A 26,612-nucleotide genomic window follows, 5' to 3' on the forward strand; every position below is an offset into this window, starting at 1 on the left:
AGAGACCAAAAAAGGCAACATTTTTCTTTTTGAAGTTATTTCTGATTCTTAGAAGTACAGTGTCTCAGTTTCAGTGCTTATGAATTCAGGGTACTAAAAAGGAGTTTGCATTTTATCTTAAACATGTTTTTTACGATCAAAAGAAAACATGTTTTAAAAAGGAAGACTTCCCCTTTTACAGGTTTCATAGGGTTCAAGAGGACAAGCCATTAAAGCCAGACCCTGAACCAAGGAGCCTTGAGCAGTTGGAGGAAGGGCAGCCTGGCTACACTGCAAACACCTGTGGAGTAGAAAACTCAGCGTTTCTCTCTGACCCAGGACAAATGCAATCCTGATTGTTAAACTATTTCTTATTTCCAAATATAACCAGAAGTCTGAGAGAGACCTAAATTAGAAACCTCTTTTATTAAAGGGGGAAAAAAAAGGTTAAAAAAATAACCACCTTAGAAACCAAGGAAGCTGGGTCTGGAGCAGATGTGCATAATAACTAATTAGTAGCCCCGGCAGGATTACAAACAGCCTTGGGAGAGTAGTTAAATACAGGTTGGGCTCTGCAGCAGAGGCACTAGTTAGTTCTCTTCCAGTGAAGATGGTATGCCAACAGAGTGCTGCGGTGGCTTTCTGAAAGAAGAGTCTGCTGGGTAAGTCTAGCTCACAGCGTGCTTGCCTGTCACAGCGATGCCGGTTTCCACTGCCGGCGGAAATCACCGTCCAGCACAAAGGAGATGTAATTAAGGAGAAGGCACTCGTGCCAAGAGTACACAAAGCTAGAAACAGTGTTTGAAGCTGGTTCAAGGCAGGAATAAGCGGACAGGTTTTTTAACAGTAAAGACTTTTTTCGAGGGCTTCTCACTGTTGTGGCCTCTCCCGTTGCGGAGCACAGGCTCCGGACGCGCAGGCTCAGCGGCCATGGCTCACGGGCCCAGCCGCTCCGCGGCATGTGGGATCTTCCCGGACCGGGGCACGAACCCGTGTCTCCTGCATCGGCAGGCGGACTCTAAACCACTGCGCCACCAGGGAAGCCCAGAAAAGACTTTTAATTGCTCCATATTTTCTGCTGCTCTGACCGGCATTCCCACTAGGACCAAAAAAAAAAAAAAAGTAGCTGCAGGGCCCCACCGGAGTGGAAACAATGACCACACATTTCTTTTTTGCCTCAGAAGGAGACTGGTGCTGTTGACTTGCTGAATTTTCCATTGACTCCAAATAACAGGACTATTTACGTGAACGGTTGGTAAAATGTGGGTTTTACTAACGAAAGAGGAAACCTGGGACTAAAAGAGAGAGATCCCTCACTATCATTAAAAAAGGATTCCCTTTTGTGTGACCATTTTGGTTTTAAGAATAAAACCTGTCAAGGCTACAAGGGTTGAATAATTTAGGTTAAACCATTACGGCCCTGTCTGCAAGTGCTGCTACTGATTTAGTGGCAGAAGTTAGACACCCGTGCACACGTAGAAAATACAATAACCTTCCTTTCTGTGGCAGGTTTTAAAGAAATATTTCAACCAAGACGCAACTTCAAGTTGTTTCTGATGGCAATAAGAGAACGTTCTTCTACGCTCTCCTTTAAAAGGTAAGTGACTTGATGTATACCGTTTATAATGCAGAAAAGCTACACCTGCTAACAAGCTGTAAAGAAACCGGCACTAAACAAGGTTACACAGAAGTGAAGGACTAAACCGTATGAATTCCTGGTTTTAAAAATTCAAACTAAGGTTTCTGAGTGGAGAGCCTGTGGTTGCCCCCTGAGACTTGTCCAGCTCTTATTTTCCACGTGAGAAAAGGGCACCGGTGGTCTTGTGACGTCTATGTCAGTGCACGGCTAAATGCCAAGATTTCATGAGTAATGAAGGGCTTCCTATTAAAATGTTTGTTCAGCTTAAGGACAAGGGGTTTCTGTTTTCTGGTCTTGAGGAAGGATGCAAGGGTTTGACTGGCATAGAAAGGAGTGCGGGGACAGGGCCGAGAGGGAGCCAGGAGGAAGGGCCCTCACCTCCACCGTCAGGTGCCAGCACTTGATCTGGGCCAGTGCCCAGGAGCCCCAGATCTGCCTCCTGTCTGGGGAGTCTGTTAGGAAGCAGGATTGGGCCTCTGAGAAGATCTGTGTGTACCTTGTCTGCTAACAGCCTGATGATTGTTTACTAATACTCTGGCCCAAGTTATTTCACAGCGATCGCTCCCTGCTACACAGTGTTGAAATTACATTCAGAGATTTAAAAAAAAAAAAAAAAAATCGTGTGTGTAGCAATATTTTCCCACAAAACTAAGTGCAAAATATCTTTAACAAATAATGACGATAGTAAGAAATATTTGACATAGTCATGCAAAAAAGCATCTCGGTTTACAAAAGCTTATCCAAAATATCCCCTAGGTTTTTACACTGTGAACCTTACAACCTTACTCCTTTTTCTCTGCATTTAAATGTGGCTGTTTGTGTAAAAAACGGTAACATGCAAGTTCGATGATCTCCAGTCCACCAAATATTCTCTCCTGCACCACGAAGACGACAATGATGATTATAAAATACCACCGGACAAGGCTGTACAGACAGACGAGCAGGCACACGGCAGGGCCGAACAGGGTCCAGTACAGTAGGGAGAGCAATTTGACCACAAGGACCCTGAGCTCAGACTTGCAAGGCGGGATGACAGTCTGCCCCGTAAAGTAAAAATTCTTCTCCCCTTGATAGAAGGAGCGCAGCCTCTCCTCTTTCTCTTCCCACCGCTTGCGGCACCAGAGCTGGAGGTCCTCCTTGGATGTTGGGAGGGTGTCCACTGGGTATCGGTGGACATGGAAGTGGATCTCCTTAGGAAAGTCCCCAAGGAGGAGGTGCCTCTCTGTCTGGGGAATGTTGTGAGGGTACGCCACCGTGATGTCATGGACGGCATCCAGGTTCTTACCTAGGTTTTGGAAAAGATAAAAATACAGATGGAGTAAAGATCAATTCAGACAGCAATGCTGATTCACAAAATCAGGACCAAGTGAACCAAGATGAACAAACAAGGGCTGTAAATACTCGTGTTCCTATGCTCTTGGGTCAGTATTTTCCAATCATTTTTAGTTTTTTATCTGCTTGCTAATTACCACAAAGACCTTTAGAAAGAAATCACCTTCATTTGTAGAAACGGTAATCTGCCATTGTAGAACTAAACGAAGAAGCACATGAGTTAGATTTGAGATGGGAATTAGAGCACAGACAGCTCTTTCACACCAGCGGGACTCACTGTTTTGAGACCTCCTATCAATAAATACACCCTCTCTCCAAATAAAAAACTTGCTCACCATTAACCCAATATTATCACGAAAGCTACTGGAATGAAAAACTCAGAATCAGACTTGATGAAGTGGTCAGACATGCATGAAAACTTCCATATGATTTTTTTATTTCTAGAAACATCAATGTGAAGTCTGAATAAGACCCTGACCCAGTGCAGCACCATCCTTAGAAATCTCATGATTTAGTTACTTTGGGGTTAAGTGTTGTCGGCAAAGTCATATGCCAGATGCTGGAGGTAGAGAAGTGAATAAAATACGGTCCCTAACCTCACTGCAGAGCTCACAGCAGAATCAGGGGGACGGCAAGTACAGTGCCCTAACAGGGGCCTGTGGAAATGGGGAGGGAGCTGGGGAAGCAGGAGAGCGATGGCAGGGTGAGCCTCCCAGCAGAGAACACTGGGGAGCTGAGGGCACTAAACACAGGCTGGAGGCATTCGGTTAAGGCCTCATTGTCAAACTTGAGAATTGGAACTCAAGTCTGTAGGTGACAGAGAAGCACCTTAAATGGTGGAGAACCACTTAAGGATTTTAAATAGAAAAGCGGCCAGAATTTGTTTCATTTTATCAGGGGTTAGCTTGGGGGCAGTAATAAGAATAGTTTGGAGGGGACCAGGGGCAAGAGAGGTCGGAAAAGTAATTTGATTGGTCATTACAAGGCAAGAGATGAAGAGGAGGTAGGGACTAAAGTAAGTGACATGTCCAAAAAAAATCACAAGGAAGAACTGACCTGACAGAATGCTCAACTGGAGAGGGTGGAATGAGCCCGAGGTTTGTTTCTGCTCCGGGTTCTTGAACGGACTGCGGTGCGGGGGTGGCAGTTTTGAGATTAAAAATGTGAGCAGAGTTCGATCTTTAAAGAATCAAGAGGATCACCTATGGAACCCTGTAATGAGGCCCAGGGAGGTTAAGATTTTTGCCCAAGGGCACACAGCATGTTGATGCATAGTCTCTGAATGTTGCTTTCTTCCTTATCAACGTATCTACAGTGAGAGACTTTTGATGTGAAATTTGCAATCACAGAACCATATGAGGTACGCGAAATTAATCTGTGGTGGCAGAAATCAGAACAGTAGTTGCCTGTGGGGGAGGGAACTGATTGGAAGGGAGCATGAGGTAATTTTCAGGGGGGCAGGGACTATATCTTGGGGGCCAGGACTATTCTATATCTTGATTAGGGTGTGGATTACATCAAATGGTACATTTAAGATCTGTGCATTTCACTCTATTCAAATTTTACCTCAAAATTAAGAACAGTAAAGATATGAAGCAACTTCCCCACCTTAGCTCACCATGTTTACCCTTACTACTGAACCATTACTGAACCTCTATAAATATATACTGTCCGTCTCTACTCTGTGATTTACCTTAGAGAAAGGATGAGGTTTCAATCTGGTTTCATAACGGCGTTATAAAATACTCAGCCCTTAATAAGAGCTATGACATAAAAAAATGAGAATACCTATATCAACAAGGTTTAGGTTCAAAACCAGAGGGACAGTCCTTTAGGGACCCTGTGCACTGTTGACATGGGAGTAGAGGAGGCAGTGCAAGGCTGGTGGAGGCAACTCCACTGCACTTGCGTCTGAAGTCCTAGAAGAGAGACTAGGCCCAAGCCATTCGGCTGCAGAGGAGGGAACTTGGTCCTGTGGTTAGAAGCCACAGGGAAAAGCTTTTTCACAGCTGTCAAGAGGTGATGTGTTCACCATCTGAGAACAGGCTGGTTGACCATGGCCTGGTGTGCTGTAGCGGGAATTTACATGCTAGAAGGTGGGCCATCTGATCAAGCGTCCAAAGACCAACTCTCACTGCTACACTGAGCGTGATATATCCACTAAGAAGGTAATATAATGTGTCTTACCTATTAACTCACCTGCATTAAAAATGTAGCAGCCTTTTGTCAATTTAGCATCAATCACGACTACCCTGCTCCATCACAGATGAAACTTTTCCTTGACAAGTGAGTTTGATATTTTAGTGCTCCCTCCACCTGCAGACCTCAGAGCCTGTTTCTTTATGCCCACCAACCAGAGACATAATCCTTGTTCTAGCTGTCTCACCTCCACTTCATCTACCCTTTCCCCACTTTCTCTCTCAATGAGGGAAAAGACATGTCTTCACCTCTTGTCACATGTTATGCCACCTGGCTTCTGATTCAGAACTGAGTTCACATTTCACATTTACTTTCAAAACTCCTCTGTGAGAGGGCGGACAGCAGAAGCAAGAAGAACTACAATTCTGCAGCCTGTGGAAGGAAAACCACATTCACAGAAAGACAGACAAAATGAAAAGGCAGAGTACTTTGTACCAGATGAAGGAACAAGACAAAACCCCAGAAAAACAACCAAATGAAGTAGAGCTAGGCAACATGCCAGAAAAAGAATTCAGAATAATGATAGTGAAGATGATCCAGGACCTTGGAGGCAAAGATTGAGAAGATGCAAGAAATGTTTAACAAAGACCTAGAAAAATCAAAGAACAAACAAACAGAGATGAACAATAACTGAAATGAAAAATACACTAGAAGGAATCAATAGCAGAATAACTGAGGCAGAAGAATGGATAAGTGACCCAGAAGACAGAATGGTAGAATTCACTGCTGTGGAACAGAATAAAGAAAAAAGAATGAAAAGAAATGAAGACAGCCTAAGAGACCTCTAGGACAACACTAAACACAACCACATTCGCATTAGAGGGGTCCCAGAAGAAGAAGAAAAAGAGAAAGGGCCTGAGAAAATATTTGAAGAGATTATAGTTGAAAACTTCCCTAATGTGGGAAATGAAATAGCCACAGTCCAGGAAGCACAGAGAGTCCCAGGCAGGATAAACCCAAGAAGAAACATGCCGAGACACACGGTAATCAAACTGACAATCAAACTGACAAAAGTAAAAGACAACAATTATTGAAAGCAACAAGGGAAAAATGACAAATACATACAAGGGAACTCCCATAAGGTTAACAGCTGATTTCTCAGCAGAAACTCTACAAGCCAAAAGGGAGTGGCACGACATATTTAAAGTGATGAAAGGGAAGAACCTACAACCAAGATTACTCCACCTGGCAAGGATCTCATTCAGATTTAATGGAGAAATCAAAAACTTTACAGACAAGAAAAAGCTAAGAGAATTCAGCACCACCAAACCAGGTCTACAACAAATACTAAAGGAACTTCTCTAAGTGGGAAACACAAGAGAAGAAAAGGACCTACAAAAAAGAACCCATAACAATTAAGAAAATGGTAATAGGAACATACATGTCGATAATTACTTAAACGTGAATGGATTAAATGCTCCAACCAAAAGACACAGGCTTGCTGAATGGATACAAAAACAAGACCCATATATATGCTGTCTATAAGAGACCCACTCCAGACTTAGGGATACAAACTGACTGAAAGTGAGGGGATGGAAAAAGATATTCCATGCAAATGGAAATCAAAAGGAAGCTGGAGTAGCAATGCACATATCAGATAAAATAGACCTTAAAATAAAGAATGTTACATGAAACAAGGAAGGACACTACATAATGATCAAGGGATCAATCCAAGGAGAAGATACAACAATTATAAATACATTTGCACCCAACATAGGAGCACCTCAATACATAAGGCAACTGCTAACAACAGCTATAAAAGAGGAAATCGACAGTAACACAATAATTGTGGGAGACTTTAACACCTCACTTACACCAATGGACGGATCATCCAAACAGAAAATTAATAAGGAAACACAAGCTTTAAATGGCACAATAGACCAGATAGATTTAATTGATATTTATAGGACATTCTATCCAAAAATAGCAGATCACGTTTTCTTCTCAAGTGCACACAGAATATTCTCCAGGATAGATCACATCTTGAGTCACAAATCAAGCCTCAGTAAATTTAAGAAAATTATAATCATATCAAGCATCTTTTCTGACCACAATGCTATGAGATTAGAAATCAGTTACAAGGAAAAAAACATAAAATACACAAACACATGGAGGCTAAACAATACGTTACTAAGTAACCAAGAGATCACTGAAGAAATCAAAGAGGAAATCAAAAAATACCTAGAGGGCTTCCCTGGTGGTACAGTGGTTGAGAGTCCGCCTGCCGATGCGGGGGACACGGGTTCATGCCCTGGTCCGGGAGGATCCCACATGCCGCGGAGCGGCTGGGCCCGTGAGCCATGGCCGCTGAGCCTGTGCATCCGGAGCCTGTGCTCTGCAACGGGAGAGGCCCGTGTACCGTAAAAAAATAAAAAAAAATAAAAAAAATAAAAAAAAAATAAAAAATACCTAGAGACAAATTACAACGAAAACACGATGATCCAAAACCTATGGGATGCAGCAAAAGCAGTTCTAAGAGGGAGGTTTATAGCAATACAAGCCGACCTCAAGAAACAAGAAAAATCTCAAATGATCCAACCTTACACCTAAAGGAACCAGAGAAAGAAGAACAAACAAAACCCAAAGTTAGTAGAAGGAAAGAAATAATAAAAATCAGAGCGGAAATAAATGAAACAGAAACGAAGGAAATAATAGCAGAGATCAATAAAACTAAAAGCTGGTTCTTTGAGAAGATAAACAAAATTGATAAACCTTTAGCCAGACCCATGAAGAAAAAGAGGGAGAGGACTCAATAGAATTTGAAATGAAAAAGGAGATGTTACAACAGACACTGCAGAAATACAAAGCATCCTAAGAGACTACTACAAGCAACTCTATGCCAATAAAATGGACAACCTGGAAGAAATGGACAAATTCTTAGAAAGGTATATATCCTTCCAAGACTGAACCAGGAAGAAATAGAAAATATGAAGACCAATCAGAAGCACTGAAATTGAAACTGTGATTAAAAATCCTCCAATAAACAAAAGTCCAGGACCAGATGGCTTCACAGGTGAATTCTGTCGAACATTTAGAGGAGAGCTAACACCCATCCTTCTCAAATTCTTATAAAAAAAACTGCAGAGGAAGGAACACTCCCAAACTCATTCTATGAGGCCACCATCACCCTGATACCAAAACCAGACAAAGATACTACAAAAAAGGAAAATTACAGACCAATATCACTGATGAATATAGATACAAAAATCCTCAACAAAATACTAGCAAACAGAATCCAACAACACATTAAAAAGATCATACACCATGATCAAGTGGGATTTATCTCAGGGATGCAAGGATTCTTCAATATACGCAGATCAATCAATGTGATACACCATATTAACAAACCGAAGAATAAAAACCATATGATCATCTCAATAGATGGAGAAAAAGCTTTTGACAAAATTCAACACCCATTTATGATAAAAACTCTCCAGAGAGTGGGCAGAGAGGGAACCTATCTCAACATAATAAAGGCCATATACGACAAACCCACAACAAACATCATTCTCAATGGTGAAAAACTGAAAGCACTTCCTCCAAGATCAGGAACAAGACAAGAATGTCCACTCTTGCCACTATTATTCAACATAGTTTTGGAAGTCCTAGCCATGGCAATCAGAGAAGAAAAAGAAATAAAGGGAATACAAATTGGAAAAGAAGAAGTAAAACTGTCACTGTTTACAGATGACATGACTCTCTACACAGAGAATCCTAAAGATGCCACCAGAAAACTACTAGAGCTAATCACTGAATTTGGTAAAGATGCAGGATACAAAATTCACAGAAATCTCTTGCATTCGTCTGCACTAACAACAAAAGATCAGACAGAGAAATCAAGGAAACAGTCCCATTTACCACTGCAACAAACAGAATAAAATAACTAGGAATAAACCTACCTAAGGAGGTAAAGACACTGATGACAGAAATCAAAGATGACACAAACAGATGGAGAGATATATCACATTCTTGGATTGGAAGAATCAATATTGTGAAAAGGTCTACACTACCCAAAGCAATCTACAGATTCAGTGCAATCCCTATCACATTACCAATGGCATGTTAAAGAACTAGAACAAAAAATCTTAAAATTTGTATGGAGACACAAAAGACCCCTGAATAGCCAAATCAGTCTTGAGCTGGAAGAATCAGACTCCCTGACTTTAGACTATACTACAAAGCTACAGCAATCAAGATAATATGGTACTGGCACAATAACAGAAATATAAATCAATGGAACAGGACAGAAAGCCCAGAGATAAACCCACACACCTATGGTCACCTAATCTATGACAAAGGAGGCAAGGATATACAATGGAGAAAAGACAGTCTCTTCAATAAGTGGTGCTGGGAAAACTGGACAGCTACATGTAAAAGAATGAAATTAGAACGCTCCCTAACACCATACACAAAAATAAACTCAAAATGGATTAGAGATCTAAACGTAAGACCGGACACTATAAGACTCTTAGAGGAAAACATAGGAAGAACACTCTTTGACATAAATCACAGTAAGATCTTTTTTGATCCACCTCCTCAAGTAATGGAAATAAAAACAAAAATAAACAAATGGGACCTAATGAAACTTCAAAGCTTTTGCAAAGCAAAGGAAACTACAAACAAGGTGAAAAGACAACCCTCAGAATGGGAGAAAATATCTGTAAACGAATCAATGGACAAAGGATTAATCTCCAAAATATACAAGCAGCTCATGCAGCTCAATATTAAAAAAAAAATAACCTAATCCAAAAATGGGCAGAAGACTTAAATAGACATTTTTCCAAAGAAGACATACAGATGGCCAAGAAGCGTGTGAAAAGCTGCTCAACATCACTATTAGAGAAATGAAAATCAAAACTACAGTGAGGTATCACCTCACACCAGTTAAAATGGGCATCATCAGAAAATCTACAAACAACAAATGCTGGAGAGGGTGTGGAGAAAAGGGAACCCTCCTGCACTGTTGGTGGGAATGTAAACTGATACAGCCACTATGGAGAAGAGTATGGAGGTTCCTTAAAAAACTAAAAATAGAATTACCATATGATCCAGCAATCCCACTACTGGGCATATACCCAGAGAAAATCATAATTCAAAAAGACACATGCACCCCAGGGTTCATTGCAGCACTATTTACAATAGCCAGGTTATGGAAGCAACGTAAATGCACGTCGACAGATGAATGGATAAAGAAGATGTGGTACGTATATACAATGGAATATTATTCAGCCATAAAAAGGAATGAAACTGGGTCATTTGGAGAGCCGTGGATGGACCTGAGACTCATACAGAGTGAAGTAAGTCAGAAAGAGAAAAACAAATATCGTATATTAATGCATATATGTGGAATGTAGAAAAATGGTACAGATGAACTGGTTTGTAGGGCAGAAATAGAGACACAGATAGAGAACACGTATGGACACCAAGGGGAGAAAGCGGTGGGGTGGTGGTGGTGGTGGGATGAATTGGGAGATTGGGATTGACATGTATACACGGATGTGTATAAAATGGATGACTAATAAGAACCTGCTGTATAAAAAAATAAAGTAAAGTTCAAAACAAAAAGGTATCAGCCATAGTGATAATAAAAAACAAAAAAACCCAACAACTCCTCTGCAGTCAGCATTTCTGCCTCCGCCATCTGCCCAGCCCTTCTCCTCAGTCAGGGTTACAGGCCCATCAGCCTCAGTGGTCCACAGCCTGGGACTCTCTCCTTCCCCATGCAACCCCCACCATCTTGCTACTCAGTCACTCTACACCAGTTCCCGCAACTCACCTGTCCCAGCCTTCTCCTCTAGGCGGTTCTTAATGCTTATCAAGCAAATACAGCCACGTATCATTACAAACTGGTAGCAAAGTGGTATATACTCTACTAGTAAGAAGCTAAACTGCCCCTTTCTGTATTCTTCTTGACAACCTGTAGGGTAGCGGTGTATGTCTACATGCACACGTGTCTGTTCAATATAGAAATGGCAAGTTTTGAGACAGATGGTACCACTGACAGAAACGTTTTGTGAAAAAATTCTAGATTCCCTGCAGTACAGAGCATGAGGGCTGTGAAAGCAGACTGCCTGGGTTCAAATCCTAGCTCTGCCTAATAGTAAATGAATGAATGAATCTCTCTGTGACTTACTTAGTTCCTGTATCTAAAAACCACCTCCCAGGGCTGTTGCAAGGATTAAATAATATATGTAAAAAGACAAAACGAGATCTGATACATAGTAAGCGCTACTGCATCATAATGTTAGCATGTTAGGCTCTAACCTAACTTTAGCTTCTGTTAGTCCACAGATGCCGGCATGGTTAGTGGGGGAAATACTGCATTCAAGTATCTTCTTTATACCACTATCCAGGGCACTCCTCTCTTGGGCCCTGAAGATGCCAATTATGGACCTCACGTCTTCTACTCAAGACATATATTCAAATTATTATTTCACAAAATGGCCAAGAACATTGCTCTGCCTCAAATATTTCAGGTTCTTTCCCTGAAATACTTTATCTCAATTTTCTTCAAAGACCAGCTCAAATTCTAAGGGTTCTAAGCAGAGTTTTCTTTACATATTCAGGCCAAGTGGTCTTGCCCTCTATGAGTGCTTAAGGCATATGTGCTGATGTGTTCTTTTGCGCACTTACCTGCCATCCTGCACTACAGTACTAGAAGCTCACAGGAACCCACAGTGTCCCAGGGAAACATAAAAATCTAAAGGGCAGGACTGTGTCTTTGCCTCTTTAGAACCTTAGTACCTGACATAATGTCCTGCACTTAAAGAGGTTCCAGAAATGCTTATTTAACCAATATCTATAGACCACCTATCTTCTCATCTAAAAATAGAGGAGGGAATTATAATTCCTTCTGCATGAGGCTGTTATAACAATTTTGTGAAATAATGTACACAAGGCTCTTTGCATAGGACTGGCACATGGAAAAGTTCTTAAATGTGAGCATCTGCTACAACTTCTATATTCAGTTAATGAGACTGACCTGCTCTAGTGGATTTTTTTCAACTTGGTTCTGTGAATTCTTGGTTCTGAGAATTACAGCCATCTTCGGTGGGGCTGTTGGGTGTTACCTTACAGAAAGGCAGTGTTCCCAAAGTTTCTAATAAGCTGCTTGCTTGGAATTTAGAGCTCTGGAATGATGGACTTCAATGTAATTAAAACACTATCTATATTATAAAGCAACATCGTAACAGTAAGGTGAAAAAGTGAGAACTGGGAAGAAGGAGAAGAAAAGACAGGTTGTATCTTGTCACTCCTTTCCTGGAGCTGGGTCTTCAAGCATCACAGACTCAGAAAGGCATTAGGGCCAGAGTGAAAGAGGCTTTTATACCTGGCAGTGTCTTGACAATTTTTAAACTTTATAGTTAGTAAATGTCTCCAGACAGCACAAAGCCACATACAACTCTTGACTACTGAGAAAAGAGCTTACTTTTCAAACCATCGTATCAAGATCTCTTGGCCCTGGGGCCTCTAGCCCAGGGGAACCCTTACTACCAGACAAGTTAGCTTCCTCCCAGAAGGTAGCAGGCCAGGGGTTGGCAGGCTTGCAGAACTTGGTTCATACGTAAGTGACAATAATGAAATGGATACTCAGAAGTTGAGATGTGCCTCTATTTCATTTACCAATTTATAATAGCTAAAATAATGCATAATGGATTAAGAAAAGATAAGGTCGTACAATTACAAAGGAGTTAAACTATCTTTAAATTTTCTGGTATGAAAACAGACTTTTCAGTATGCAAATCAACTTGGGTACATGATTATTAGTAGAGCCCTACTCACCAGGAATGGAGGAGGGCCAAGTCTTTACACATTTGTATGTTTAAAATGAAAGAACGGAGTGAAGAAATCCCCGTTTGCTCAGATTCAATTATATAGTTCAGTGGGAGAATAATAGAAATGTAAGCTTTTTGGTTTCTTTTTAATCCAAAGTGATCTTTAATGGAGCTGATAACAACTGAAATGTCTTTTCTTTCCCCCTTCCATAATCAAATGTATGCAGAATATACAAAAATATAATTTATTTTGGATATCATTTTAATGCCTGCTTTTAAAAAAATTACAAATAAGTTTATTTTCTATTAGAGCTAGATCCATAAATCTAACTACATGTATTAGATAGTTTTTTTTTTTTTTTGCGGTATGTGGGCCTCTCACTGTTGTGGCCTCTCCCGTTGCGGAGCACAGGCTCCGGACGCACAGGCCCAGCGGCCACGGCTCACGGGCCCAGCCGCTCCGCGGCATGTGGGATCCTCCGAGACCGGGGCACGAACCCGTGTCTCCTGCATCGGCAGGCGGACTCTCAACCACTGTGCCACCAGGGAAGCCCTATTAGATAGTTTTTGATAAAGCAGCTTGTGATCTAAGATGTATGTGTGTTAAAAGAAAATGCTGAGGCTGCTGGCTTTGTGCACTATTTTTCAGATTAATTAAAAAAAACCCAATAGAATAAAAGTTGGAGTTAATAACTAAAAAGTCATTCACTGTGCCACTTTGACACTGACATGTAATAGTACATGGCTAATAATAAGCATGACAAATTGGCACTAGTCAGTACACTTTGAAGAACAGCTTTGAGTGGACAGATTTGGATATATTTAGATGAAAAATACCAATAAAGAAGACACTTTCAGTTTCAAAATAATAGGGCATGCATGAATCACCTAAAATCAACTGGTATTAAGGCTCAAACAGTACCATTTTCTTTGTTAGAGAAAACACTACTGTTTCCTACTAGGGACATTATTCATCTTTCCTTCTGTACAAGTTGGATGCATATGGAACAAAAGGTGGAGTCAGGTGGCTTCCAGCTCTGCCTCTTATCAGCTCTATGGCTTGCCAAGTGCACTAGAAGCCTCATCTGTAAATGTGCACTAGAAGTGCACTAGAATGTGCCAAGTGCACTAGAAGCCTCATCTGTAAATGTAGATGATAACAGTAGCGACTCTCATAGGGTTTTGTGAAGATCAGTTGGAAACAGGACTGCAGGATGCTTAGAGAAGTGCCTGGCAGGTGGTACGTGCTCAGACTCTCATTGTGATTGTTCTTCCTCCAGGTGGGAGGATCGCCTACAGCACCTGAAGAGAGGTTCGGTTTAGGCTGCTACCCTTTACCTTCCTTTCTCTAGATCTCCTCTTCCTTGGGAGAGAGACAAGTCTGTTGTAGTGACACTGAGTTCTGCTGTCTGAAATGCAGTCCACTCCTCCCCCACGGTATAGAAGCAAAGCTGTTTAGGGGATTGACCTTGGCTCTAGGGGTAGGTCCCAATTCATCTCCTGATACATATTCTTCTCCATCCCTACTAACTCATTCCTTAGACATTTTGAGCTCAGCATAGATATTAAATCCTCTGAGGGTATTCAGAATTAGAAACTGATGATCTGTGCTCTAGGATCATTGGTCTCTTGTCCCATATTGTTGTTGCTGTTGTTTTTTTTAATAAGTCAATGTTAGTGCCTACTCTTTTTCTATGAAAGAACCATCCTGCGCTTAAAAAGCAAATTTCAGCTGAAAGGTGAAACTAAAAATGGTATCCTTGTGAACAATCTTGCTTATCCAACCTGCTTCAGGTCTTACACATTAATTTTAGGGACATATATTTTCACTTTCCTATCCTAAATCTATTGAACTTTTGTGTTTCCATGTGTAAACGCATGAATCTTTTCAGTTACGAATCTCTCTTCGGATGGGCATTGGTTCTCTGGATCTTCAAAACAAGTTTTATTTTCTAGGTAGAGTGGAAACCTGTTGACATTTTCCATAATTCGACAGTACTGGTGCATTATTAGAACATCAAAGGCAAGATGTGAATAACAATACAGCACTTGCTGAGGCCAGATACATATACACACGTGTATATAAAACATGTTCTTTGAAAAAAGATATATAAACTTTCAAAAATAAGATCATACCGTATACACTGTTTTATGACTTTGTTCATGCATTTCCCATACATGCCATTAAAGATTTTCTAATATGTCACTTTATAGATGTATAATATTTGATTTTATATATATATTAAAAATTACTTTGTTTTCAGATATTTAAGTTGTTTTCACATAAACAATATTTAAATATCTATCAATATTTAAATAGACACCTTTGTAATTAATGATAAGGATTTTCTAGGATAAATTCCAATAGGTTAAATTGCTGGATGAAAGAACATGAATACTTTAACAGGCTTTTTGCTACCTATGGGAAACTGACCCCTGCAAAGGTCAATTTAATAAACATGCAAGAAATGTACGGTGGTACTTTCTTTTTCACACTTTTACTAATGCTTGGGATTGCTATTTTTAGAAAGTTGCCAAAGTATGTCATTTTTGTTTTAATTTGTATGTCTTTGATTAGATAAAACAAGTTCACTGGATATACACTGGGACTATTCCTACCTGTTTTGGAAATTCAGTTAGTTGTCATCTTACGGATTTGTAAGACCTCTTTATATTGTACATGCTTTAAATCTTTTACACTAATTTTGGTCATCAGGCTACTAGTGTTTCCCTGGCCACTAGTGAGGTTATTTTATTGGATTTGCTGCTCTGTGAATGCAGCTCCACATCCTTTATCTAGTTCCTATGGGCTGTTTCTCTCTTTCTAGTCAACTTGCAAAGCTCCTTCTTTATCATGGATTGTTAATACTCTGTATTCTTTGTTGCAAATATTTTTTTTTTTTTTGCGGTACGCAGGCCTCTCACTGTTGTGGCCTCTCCCGTTGCGGAGCACAGGCTCCGGACATGCAGACTCAGCGGCCATGGCTCACGGGCCCAGCCGCTCCGCAGCATGTGGGATATTCCCAGACCGGGGCACGAACCCCTGTCCCCTGCATCGGCAGGCGGACTCTCAACCACTGCACCACCAGGGAAGCCCTGTTGCAAATTTTTATAAATCCACTATCGCCTTTATTTATGGCATCTATCCAATACTCATCTGTGCGTGCATGTGCGTGTCTATGTCTATACAAGTTCATTTCTTTTTCGGTTACAGCTTTTGGATTCCTGTTTTTGTCTTCCCTGCCCCTAGACTGTATATTTTATATTTTTCTACAAGATGAAAAACATTTTTCATTTAATTTTATAATCTAGCTTTACTTTCTTTCAAGACATTCGTTTTTCTAGCATCCTTTATTAAATAACTCCTTTTTTCCCCACTGTTTTGAAATACCAACTTGCTCGTATACTACATTCTCAAATATATAGATATCCAGTCTCCCTTCTCTCTTCTGCTCCATTAATCTGTGTTTATTCCTGCTTTCCTTAGTGACTTAATATCTAATAAGGCAAGTCTGGCTGTTTTCTTTTTCACACTATATCGGGCTCCTGCTGGCACCGATTCTGCAATATACATTTAAGAGTATTTAACTTAATTCGAACACACACAAAAACACCCCCCTCTCAACTTATCCCAAAATTGCATTTGCGTGATATTTACATTATACTTTTGAAAGAACTGACACTTTTATATTGTCTTTTCAAGAAAAAAGTATGAGTTTCCGTGTGCTCAAATCTTATTTTCTCTTCCAATAAGACTTCAGTTTTCTTCACATAACTCCTGTGGCTTTCTTTGAAAATTTATTCCTAAATAATTTCATAATTTTTTTCATTATGGTGAATGGAATATGTGTTCCTACTTCTGCTTTTAGGCAATCACTGCTTAGAATAGAGAAAATCAGTTGTTGTGTATTTATCTCATATGTAGCCATACTAACAAATTTTAAGTCTACTTCATTTTTTGACTGGACTCTTTCTGACTTTCTAGATTTTCTATCAGCAGCAAAAACGCAGCTTTATGTTGAATTTTCTCATCTTTATGGTCTTTTCTTAGTGCTTTCACTAGCATTTGCTTAATAATAAAAAGCATAGTTCTGACTTTAACCAAAATGTGGGTTTTAATGCTTCAGCATATGAGATACTATTGAGTTTTGGTAACAGAGTATTATATTTAAATAGTCAACTTCTATTTTGTTCTAATTTTTATTAGGAATGCCTTAAGTTTATCAAATCTCTTTTCAGCATCTATGGATAGGATCAAATATATATGTATTTTTTAAAAAAAAGAAAATACTGGTCGAACATCTGTATGAACTAAAGTAGTAGCTAAATATTAAAAGGAAAAAATAGTAGAAATGCAAAGAGAAATTGAAAAATAATAAAATTACAATGTAGGCTTCAGTATCTTTCATAATAGGACAACTTCCGTAGATAAAAATTAATTAAATAAAGGAATTGAAACTACTGATAAGGTTGATTTAATAGACTTATACAAACCCATATGTCCCTCAAAAATATTTTAAAAGGGGTAGAATCCCTGGAACACTTTGATGTTTGATCATTCACTTGGTGGCAAGAGGATTAAAACACATTTTATAAAAACTTACATTTTACAAGTTACATTCTCACATCAAGATCCCATAAAAATAAACAACAAAATATAGTAACTAAAAGTGTTCTGGGATGTTAACTCTGGGATGGAAGATGAAATCAAAAGAAACATCATGAACTACTTAAAAAAGAATGAAAAAGAGAATCAGCGGGATACAGTAAAGGCTGTACTCAATAATAAATGCTTCATTATTAAAGAGGAAAAATAGGGCTTCCCTGGTGGCGCAGTGGTTGAGAGTCTGCCTGCCGATGCAGGGGACACGGGTTCGTGCCCCGGTCTGGGAAGATCCCACATGCCGTGGAGCGGCTAGGCCCGTAAGCCATGGCCGCTGAGCCTGCGCGTCCGGAGCCTGTGCTCTGCAACGGGAGAGGCCACAACAGTGAGAGGCCCGCGTACCGCAAAAAAAAAAAAAAAAATTATTTCCAAGATAAATTACTTATCTTGGAAATTGGAAAAAAAGAAAAGAAAAAGAATCCAAAGGGAAACAGGAAGAGAAAATTACTAAAGATAAAAAGCAATAATTAATGAAACAAAAGTAAGAAATAGTGAAAGAATAAACAAATGCAAAATCTAGTTATTTGACGAGATGAATAAAATACTAAACTCTATGAAGATGATTAAGGGAAAAAGAGCATACATGTTTAAGATCACAGCAAACGAAACAGAATCACAAATATGGAAGAGATTAAAAGAATTACGAAAACATGAATCTACACGTGATGATATACACAAACCACAGCAGAAGATCCATGTGTATATGTACTATATATTATACTTCAGATTTGCTTGGTGAAAATTTGTGTTCACTTCAAAAATCATAAAATATCATTATTCACTCTATTTTCAACAGAAATGCAAGCTATTGTTGCTGTGTAATAAGGACAAAGAGCATGGGTGCTAATTTTATAGGCAGCCCAACATAGCTCATGCACCTTGTCTCCTCAGCTCCCAGGATTTTAATGCAGAATTTACAAAGCAAACATAGACAGCAATGAATAAAATAACACAATGTGCTATGAAGGGAAAGGGACAAAGAGTTCTAGTTCCAAATTGTTTTCACTCCCAGGACCTACTAAGTGTAACTGCCACTTACAATGGCGGATCTGTAGATTGTGTCATTGATGACACAGACTTATTTTGCCTGTTCTTTCAAAAATTCATACTTTGTTTTCATTACTCTTTAAAAGACAAAGATGTGCTAAAATGATGTTTAGAGAAGACATTAAAAATTCAATGTAAAAAAACAAGAGCAATGACAAAATATAATTTATGTTACTGTTGGATTCAACAAATTTGTTTAGATGTTCCAAAACCCATGGACATAAATCAATACTGGATTAAAAGATTAGAAGTGTCCGCATATGCATACTCTGCTAATTTGCTGATGCTTGAATTAAATGAGATTGGAGACAGCACATTATTATAGTCTCTGTGCTTTGAGGTTAGGATTGAAGATGACTAATGATGCACTTGGACATTGCCATGTACTGAATGCCTACTAAGTGCCAGGCATTAATTCAACAAGTTCTCTATGGAGCAGGTACTGGCTGTAGTACCAAAAGCTGCAGGCATTTGGGGTACACTGGTGGACAAAAGGAAGATCCCTCTCTTGAGGAGTTTATCAGGACAGTCACTTTTAGATATGTAACCACCCTTGTGGTGCTATCCCTCTTTTGCAGTTGTGGAAACTGAGGCACAAGGAAGTTGTCACTTGCTGAAGATCACAGTTAGCCACTTGTGTCTAACGACTACAAAGCCTTTCCACTATGCTGCTCTACCTTCTAAGAGCTGCACATTAAGAAAAGGAGTCAGACTGACCTGGTTTGTACCCAGTCTTATTAGCCACGTGACCTTGAACAAGTTACTTAACCTCCCTGGGCCTTAGGCTCTTTATCTGCAATCTGGGAATAATGCTTCCCTTGGAGGGCTAGAAGAAACAAAAGGTATCTGTCAGCCAGGCTGTAAAGGCAGTCTACTGTACTTAGTAAGGGCGTCAATTCTATGCAAATGAAAGATCTTGGTGTTTTTCAAGTTTCTTTCCATCTTGCACTGTGTTATTTTCATCTTTTAAGTATATCATGCACATATTCTGATTAACAGAGTTTTGCTATAGTTTATACAAAGTATAAATAATTAAATCTTGTATAAATTTCTGTTATATACTCCTGGGATAAAGCTTGATTGACTGATCCACCAAACCACAAGCTAGGCCCTACCGTCCACTACGTGGCAGCTATCTAAACCAGAGTGGAATGTCTTAGAATCTTGTAAATCTAAAAAATTTATGGTGAATGGGCTTCCCTGGTGGTGCAGTGGTTGAGAGTCCGCCTGCCGATGCAGGGGACACGGGTTTGTGCCCTGGTCCGGGAAGATCCCACATGCCGTGGAGCAGCTGGGTCCGTGAGCCATGGCCGCTGAGCCTGCGTGTCCGGAGCCTGTGCTCCACAACGGGAGAGCCCACAACAGTGAGACGCTCGCGTACCGCAAAAAAAACCAAAACCAAAACAAAACAATTTATGGTAATAAAAATACAGCTTAAACTAGTAAAAAAGTATGCCCCCAAATCAAAGCCTAACATTACTACTTTATAGCTTTATTTTGTACGTGATTCTGCATATAACAGACTTCTCTGCAATTTCATCCATGTCTCCTTTGAGAGGGAAAGGTAATTTGGTTGAGGATGGGGTATTAGTAATGGGTGGAGGGCAAGGTGCTGTCTTCAAGAGTAAGTAGAAGATAGAGTAGAAGTGAGGGTGTCTGACTGCAGATGATAGTTTTGTCCTTCCCGCGGCCCTGGGCTCTGCATCAGGAGTCAGTCTCAAGATGGCTGTCAAACTGCCTTAGGCTTGCGCCACACCTCCTGGCTAGCCTTCTCCTTAGATGACCCAAGAATTACCTTGCTTTCAGTCACTCAGAAGTCAGAATTCCCACTCAGTAAACTGACCTCAGCCTGACGGGACTGAGGATCTTACTACAACAAGGTTTTCTTCATCAACCAGGACTGAGTCAACCATGGCTGCACACCTTGTACAGTAGGGCCTTATTAATCCAAAAGACCCTCTGGACGATGGAAGGCATGTGGGGAGATATTTCTGAGCAGGATTATGTGTGTTCTGAAGGCTGTGTTGCTATTTTTTCCCTCTACCACCATCTGCTCATACTCTGTTCCCCCAAATGACCAAATTAAATATTCTACCAGGGAACATACTTTATGGCTTCTTTACTCTTTAGTAGAAATAGTCGTAATTCATTCTTCCTTATCTTCTTATGTTGTTTTAATGAGTCATGTAAGGTAAAGTACAAAGTGCAGCAGCGGTGGTGCTAGTAAAGAAAATGGGTCAGCACAGGAAATATTCAAAACTTCCAACCAACAGTGAATTCTCAGTGCAGGTCTTCACTTCACTTCTGTGAAAGGTCCACTACTGGGAAGAGGGATAATTTAATGGGACTGTGACTTCTTTTCTACTGAAAGGATAAAGAGTCAGACTGTGTGGAGCTCAACTGAAGGACAAAAGTCTCAGGTTCTTCCAAGATGGAAAAGGAACAGTAGGCTCTATTCTTATAGCATTTAGAGTATCTTTTGAAGTTTAAAATAAGAAAAAGAAAATGGACTTTATGTAGTTCAGAAAGATGTGTTTCAAAGAACAGAGCAGGCATACTGATAACATCATATACCATTTTGATACTTCTGACTGAAAGAGGTTACACTTTCCTGCTTTTTCTTTTAGTACTTTCTTTTCCTTTTTGTACTTTCTTTTTCCTTCCTTCCTCCCTCCCCTCCTTCCCTCCCTCACTCTTCTCTTTCCCTTCCCTCCCTCCCTCCCTTCTTTCCTTTTTTTTTTTTTTTTTTTTTTTTACTATTTGTGGATAAAGCTCAAAGACAGACACTAACATTACACCAAACTGGAAACTAATCCAAATACTCTCAACCTTTGTAAATGATCAGAATACCATACAGGTGGCCATCTACATTTATAGACTTACTTTTTATAGTCATTTATAGACTTCTTAAATTCCTGGATTTAAAAAGTTCTGGCCTGCTGTATGTTCCAGGCAAAAAACTCATTTTCCTGCATCCTGAGGAGTCTAGAATCAACTGCTGATGGAAGAGACGGAATGTTTTATGTAACACTGTTCCGTGTATTTTATTTCTTAGGATCAAAGGTTCTTCTAAATATTTCCCAAACATCAACCAGAAATTCTTCAGTGCTGACAAACTTCTCAAAACAACACTCCCCAAAGCATCAATAGAGACTGGGGGGGTGGGGGTAGAGGAAGATATTAAGGTGAGTTCATTTTCTAGTAAACTTTGTCAAGTTTCATCAGAAAGCAGAGGTCAGTGCTGATGATCTAGCCCAACTGTTTAGTAAACAACTGCTACATCTGAGCTGCAGAGAGGAGGAATCAGGATGGGACCACTGCAGTAAATAAAGTATTAAAGAGCAGATGATTTCTTAGCAGATAGTCATTAGGAGATAGGGAGTAGAGAGAGAAAAGTGCTTCCATCCAGGGATCACTTCCTATGACTCGGCATAAAAACAGAGTCATCTGAGTAATAACTGGACTTTGTTTAAATTCAGAAACATAAGCGGAGTTAACATCTGGATGAATAGCTACCTAACCTGAAATTTAAGCTGGCAGAATAATTAATTAGAGGAGTAAGTAAGTATATGTAGGGGGTTGAATAGTGTCTTCCCCAAAATTTACATCCACCAAAACTTCAGAATATGACCTTATTCAGAAAGGGTCCTTTGTTGTTTTTTTTTTTAACATCTTTATTGGAATATAATTTCTTTACAATGGTATGTTAGTTTCTGCTTCATAACAAAGTGAATCAGCTATACATATACATATATCCCAATATCTCTTCCTTCTTGCGTCTCCCTCCCTCCCACCCTCCCTATCCCACCCCTCCAGGTGGTCACAAAGCACCGAGCTGATCTCCTTGTGCCATGCAGCTGCTTCCCACTAGCTATCGGTTTTACATTTGGTAGTGTATATATGTCGATGCCACTCTCTCACTTTGTCCCAGCTTACCCTCCCCGTGTCCTTAAGTCCATTCTCTAATAGGTCTGCATCTTCATTCCTCTCCTGCCCTTAGGTTCTTCATGACGATTTTGTTTTTTTTTTTCTTTAGATTCCATATATATGTGTTAGCATATGGTATTTTTCTCTTTCTGACTTACTTCACTCTGTATGACAGACTCTAGGTCCATCCACCTCACTACAAATAACTCAATTTTTTTTCTTTTTATGGCTGAGTAATATTCCATTGTATATATATGCCACATCTTCTTTATCCTCGGAAGGGGTCCTTGAAGATGTAATTAAGGTTAAGGATTGAGATGAGATCATAGTGGATTAATGTGGGCCTTAAATCCAATGGGAATGTCCTTATAAGACAGAAAAGGGGATCATGTAAAGATACTAGGGAAGAGTTATGTAACCTCAAGCTAAGGAATGCCAGGAGGTAACTAGCTGGCAGAGGCAAGGAAGGATTCTCCCTTAGAAATCTGGGAGAGGGTGTGGCCCTGCCAGTACCTTTGATTTCAGACTTCTGGCCACCAAAACTATGAGATAATAAACTTTTTTTTTTAAGCCATCAAATTTGTGATTTTTTTTAACATCTTTATTGGAGTACAGTTGCTTTACAATGGTGTGTTAGTTTCTGCTGTATAACAAAGTGAATCAGCTATACATATACAAATATCCCCATATCTCTTCCTTCTTGTGTCTGCCTCCCTCCCACCCTCCCTATCCCACCCCTCTAGGTGGTCACAAAGCATCAACCTGATCTCCCTGTGCTATGTGGCTGCTTCCCACTAGCTACCTGTTTTACATTTGATAGTATATATAAGTCCATGCCATTCTCTCACTTCATGCCAGCTTACCCTTCCCATCTCCCTGTGTCCTCAAGTCCATTCTCTATGTCTGCGTCTTTATTCCTGTCCTACCCCTAGGTTCCTCAGGACCATTTTATTTTTAATTTTTATTATCATTTTAGATTCCATATATATATGTTAGCATACAGTATTTGTTTTTCTCTTTTTGACTTATTTCATTCTGTATGACAGTCTCTAGGTCCATCCACCTCACTACAAATAACTCAATTTCATTTCTTTTCATGGCTGAGTAATATTCCATTGTATATATGTGCCACATCTTCTTTATCCATTCATCCAATGATGGGCACTTAGGTTGCTTCCGTGTCCTGGCTATTGTAAATAGAGCTGCAGTGAACATTGTGGTACATGACTCTTTTTGAATTGTGGTTTTCTCGGTATATGCGCAGTAGTGGGATTGCTGGGTTGTATGGTAGTTCTATTTTTAGTTTTTTAAGGAACCTCCATACTGTTCTCCATAGTGGCTGTATCAATTTACATTCCCACCAACAGTGCAAGAGTGTTCCCTTTTCACCACACCCTCACCAGCATTTATCGTTTGTAGATTTTTTGATGATGGCCATTCTGACTGGTGTGGGATGATACCTCATTGTAGTTTTGATTTGCATTTCTCTAATGATTGGTGATGTTGAGCATCTTTTCATGTGTTTGTTGGCAATCTGTATATTTTCTTTGGGGAAATGTCTATTTAGGTCTTCTGCCCATTTTTGGATTGGGCTGTTTGTTTTTTTTGATATTGAGCTGCGTGAGCTGCTTATAAATTTTGGAGATTAATCCTTTGTCAGTTGCTTCATTTGAAAATACCTTCTCCCATTCTGAGGGCTGTCTTTTTGTCTTGTTTATGGTTTCCTTTGCTGTGCAAAAGATTTTAAGTTTCATTAGGTCCCATTGTTTATATTTCCATTTCTCTAGGAGGTGGGTCAAAAAGGACCTTGCTGTGATGTACATCATACAGCATCCTGCCTATGTTTTCCTCTACGAGTTTTATACTGCCTGGCCAAACATTTAGGTCTTTAATCCATTTTGAGTTTATATTTGTGCATGGTGTTAGGGAATGTTCTAATTTCATTCTTTAGCATGGAGCTGTCCACTTTTCCTAGCATCACTTATTGAAGAGGCTGTCTTTTCTCCATTGTATATTCTTGCCTACTTTATCAAAGATAAGGTGACCATATGTGTGTGGGTTTATTTCTGGGCTTTCTATTCTGTTCCACTGATCTATATTTCTGTTTTTGTGCCAGTACCATAGTGTCTTGATTACTGTAGTTTTGTAGTATAGTCTGAAGTCAGGGGGCCTGATTGCTCCAGCTCCATTTTTCTTTCTCAAGATTGCTTTGACTATTTGGGGTCTTTTGTGTTTCCATACAAACTGTGAAATTTTTTGTTCTAGTTCTGTGAAAAATGTCATTCATAGTTTGATAGGGATTACACTGAATCTTTGGATAGTATAGTCATTTTCACAATGTTGTTTCTTCCAGTCCAAGAACATGGTGTATCTCTCCATCTGTTTGTATCATCTTTAATTTCTTTTATCTATGTCTTATAGTTTTTTGCATACAGGTCTTTTGTCTCCTTAGGTAGGTTTATTCCTAGGTATTTTATTCTTTTTGTGCAATGGTAAGTGGGAGTGTTTCCTTAATTCCTCTTTCACATTTTTCATTATTAGTGTATAGGAATGCAGGAGATTTCTGTGCATTAATTTTGTATCCTCCTACTTTACCAAATTCATTGATTAGCTCTAGTAGTTTTTTGGTAGCATCTTTAGGACTCTCTACATATAGTATCATGTCATCTGCAAACAGTGACAGTTTAATTCTTTGCCGATTTGGATTCTTTTTATTTCTTTTTCTTCTCTGATTGCTGTAGTGAAAACTTGAAAAAATAGGTTGAATAACAGTGGTGAGAGTGGGCAACCTTGTGTTGTTCCTCATCTTAGTGGAAATGGTTTCAGTTTTTCACCATTGAGAACGATGTTTCCTGTGGGTTTGTTGTATATGGCCTTTATCATGTTGAGGTAAGTTCCCTCTATGCCTACTTTCTGGAGGGTTTTATCATAAATGAGTGTTGAATTTTGTCAGACTTTTTCTGCATCTATTGATATGATCATATGGTTTTTCTCCTTCAATTTGTTAATATGGTGTATCACATTAATTGAATTGTGTGTATTGAAGAATCCTTGCATCCCTGGGATAAAGCCCACTTGATCATGGTATATGATCCTTTTCATGTTCTGTTGGATTCTCTTTGCTACTATTTTGTTGAGGATTTTTGCATCTATGTTCATCAGTGATATTGGCATGTAGTTCTCTTTCTTTGTGATGTCTTTGTCTGGTTTTGGTATCAGGGTGATGGTGGCCTCATAGAATGAGTTTGGGAGTGTTTCTCCCTCTGCTATATTTTGGAAGAGTTTGAGAAGGATAGGTGTTAGCTTTTCTCTAAATGTTTGACAGAATGCACCTGTGAAGCCATCTGGTCCTAGGCTTTTGTTTGTTGGAAGATTTTTCATAACCGTTTCAATTTCAGTGCTTGTGATTGGTCTTTTTATATTTTCTATTTATTCCTGGTTCAGTCTCGGAAGGTTGTGCTTATTTAAAAATTTGTCCATTTCTTCCTGGTTGTCCATTTTATTGGCATATAGTTGCTTGAAATAATCTCTAATGTTTTCAGTTTTAGAGAAAACATCGTCTCTGTTTTCATTTCTAATTCTATTGAGTCTTCTCCCTTTTTTTCTTGATGAGTCTGGCTAGTGGTTTATCAATTTTGTTTATCTTCTCAAAAGAACCAGCTTTTAGTTTTATTGATCTTTGCTATCGTTTCCTTCATTTCTTTTTCATTTATTTCTGATCTGATCTTTATGATTTCTTTCCTTCTGCTAACTTTGGGGTTTTTTGTTCTTCTTTCTCTAATTGCTTTAGGTGTAAGGTTATGTTGTTTATTTGAGATGTTTCTTGTTTCTTGAGGTAGGATTGTATTGCCATAAACTTCCCTCTTAGAACTGCTTTTGCTGCATTCCATAGGTTTTGGGTCGTCGTGTTTTCATTGTCATTTGTCTCTAGGTATGTTTTGATTTTCTCTTTGACTTCTTCAGTGATCTGTTGGTTATTTAGTAGTGTATTGTTTTGCCTCCATGTGTTTTTACTTTTTACAGATTTTTTCCTGTACTTGATATCTAGCCT

The 26,612-nt window shown here is 39.4% G+C and overlaps 1 protein-coding gene across 2 annotated transcripts in view; it reads right to left on the minus strand.

Moving 5' to 3' along the window:
- Positions 1-2,380: 2,380 nt before the first annotated feature.
- Positions 2,381-26,612, minus strand: part of LCLAT1 (lysocardiolipin acyltransferase 1) — a 194,317-nt gene continuing 170,085 nt past the window's right edge. For both annotated transcript variants that reach the window (XM_065891171.1, XM_065891170.1), the window contains one exon: positions 2,381-2,903. In XM_065891171.1, coding sequence (XP_065747243.1) covers positions 2,401-2,903 — 503 coding nt within the window. In that variant the 3' untranslated portion in view covers positions 2,381-2,400. The remainder of the gene's footprint in view (positions 2,904-26,612) is intronic.

Source organism: Phocoena phocoena, chromosome 14 (genome assembly GCF_963924675.1).
Source record: "Phocoena phocoena chromosome 14, mPhoPho1.1, whole genome shotgun sequence".
In the NCBI taxonomy this organism is placed as follows: Eukaryota; Metazoa; Chordata; class Mammalia; order Artiodactyla; family Phocoenidae; genus Phocoena; species Phocoena phocoena.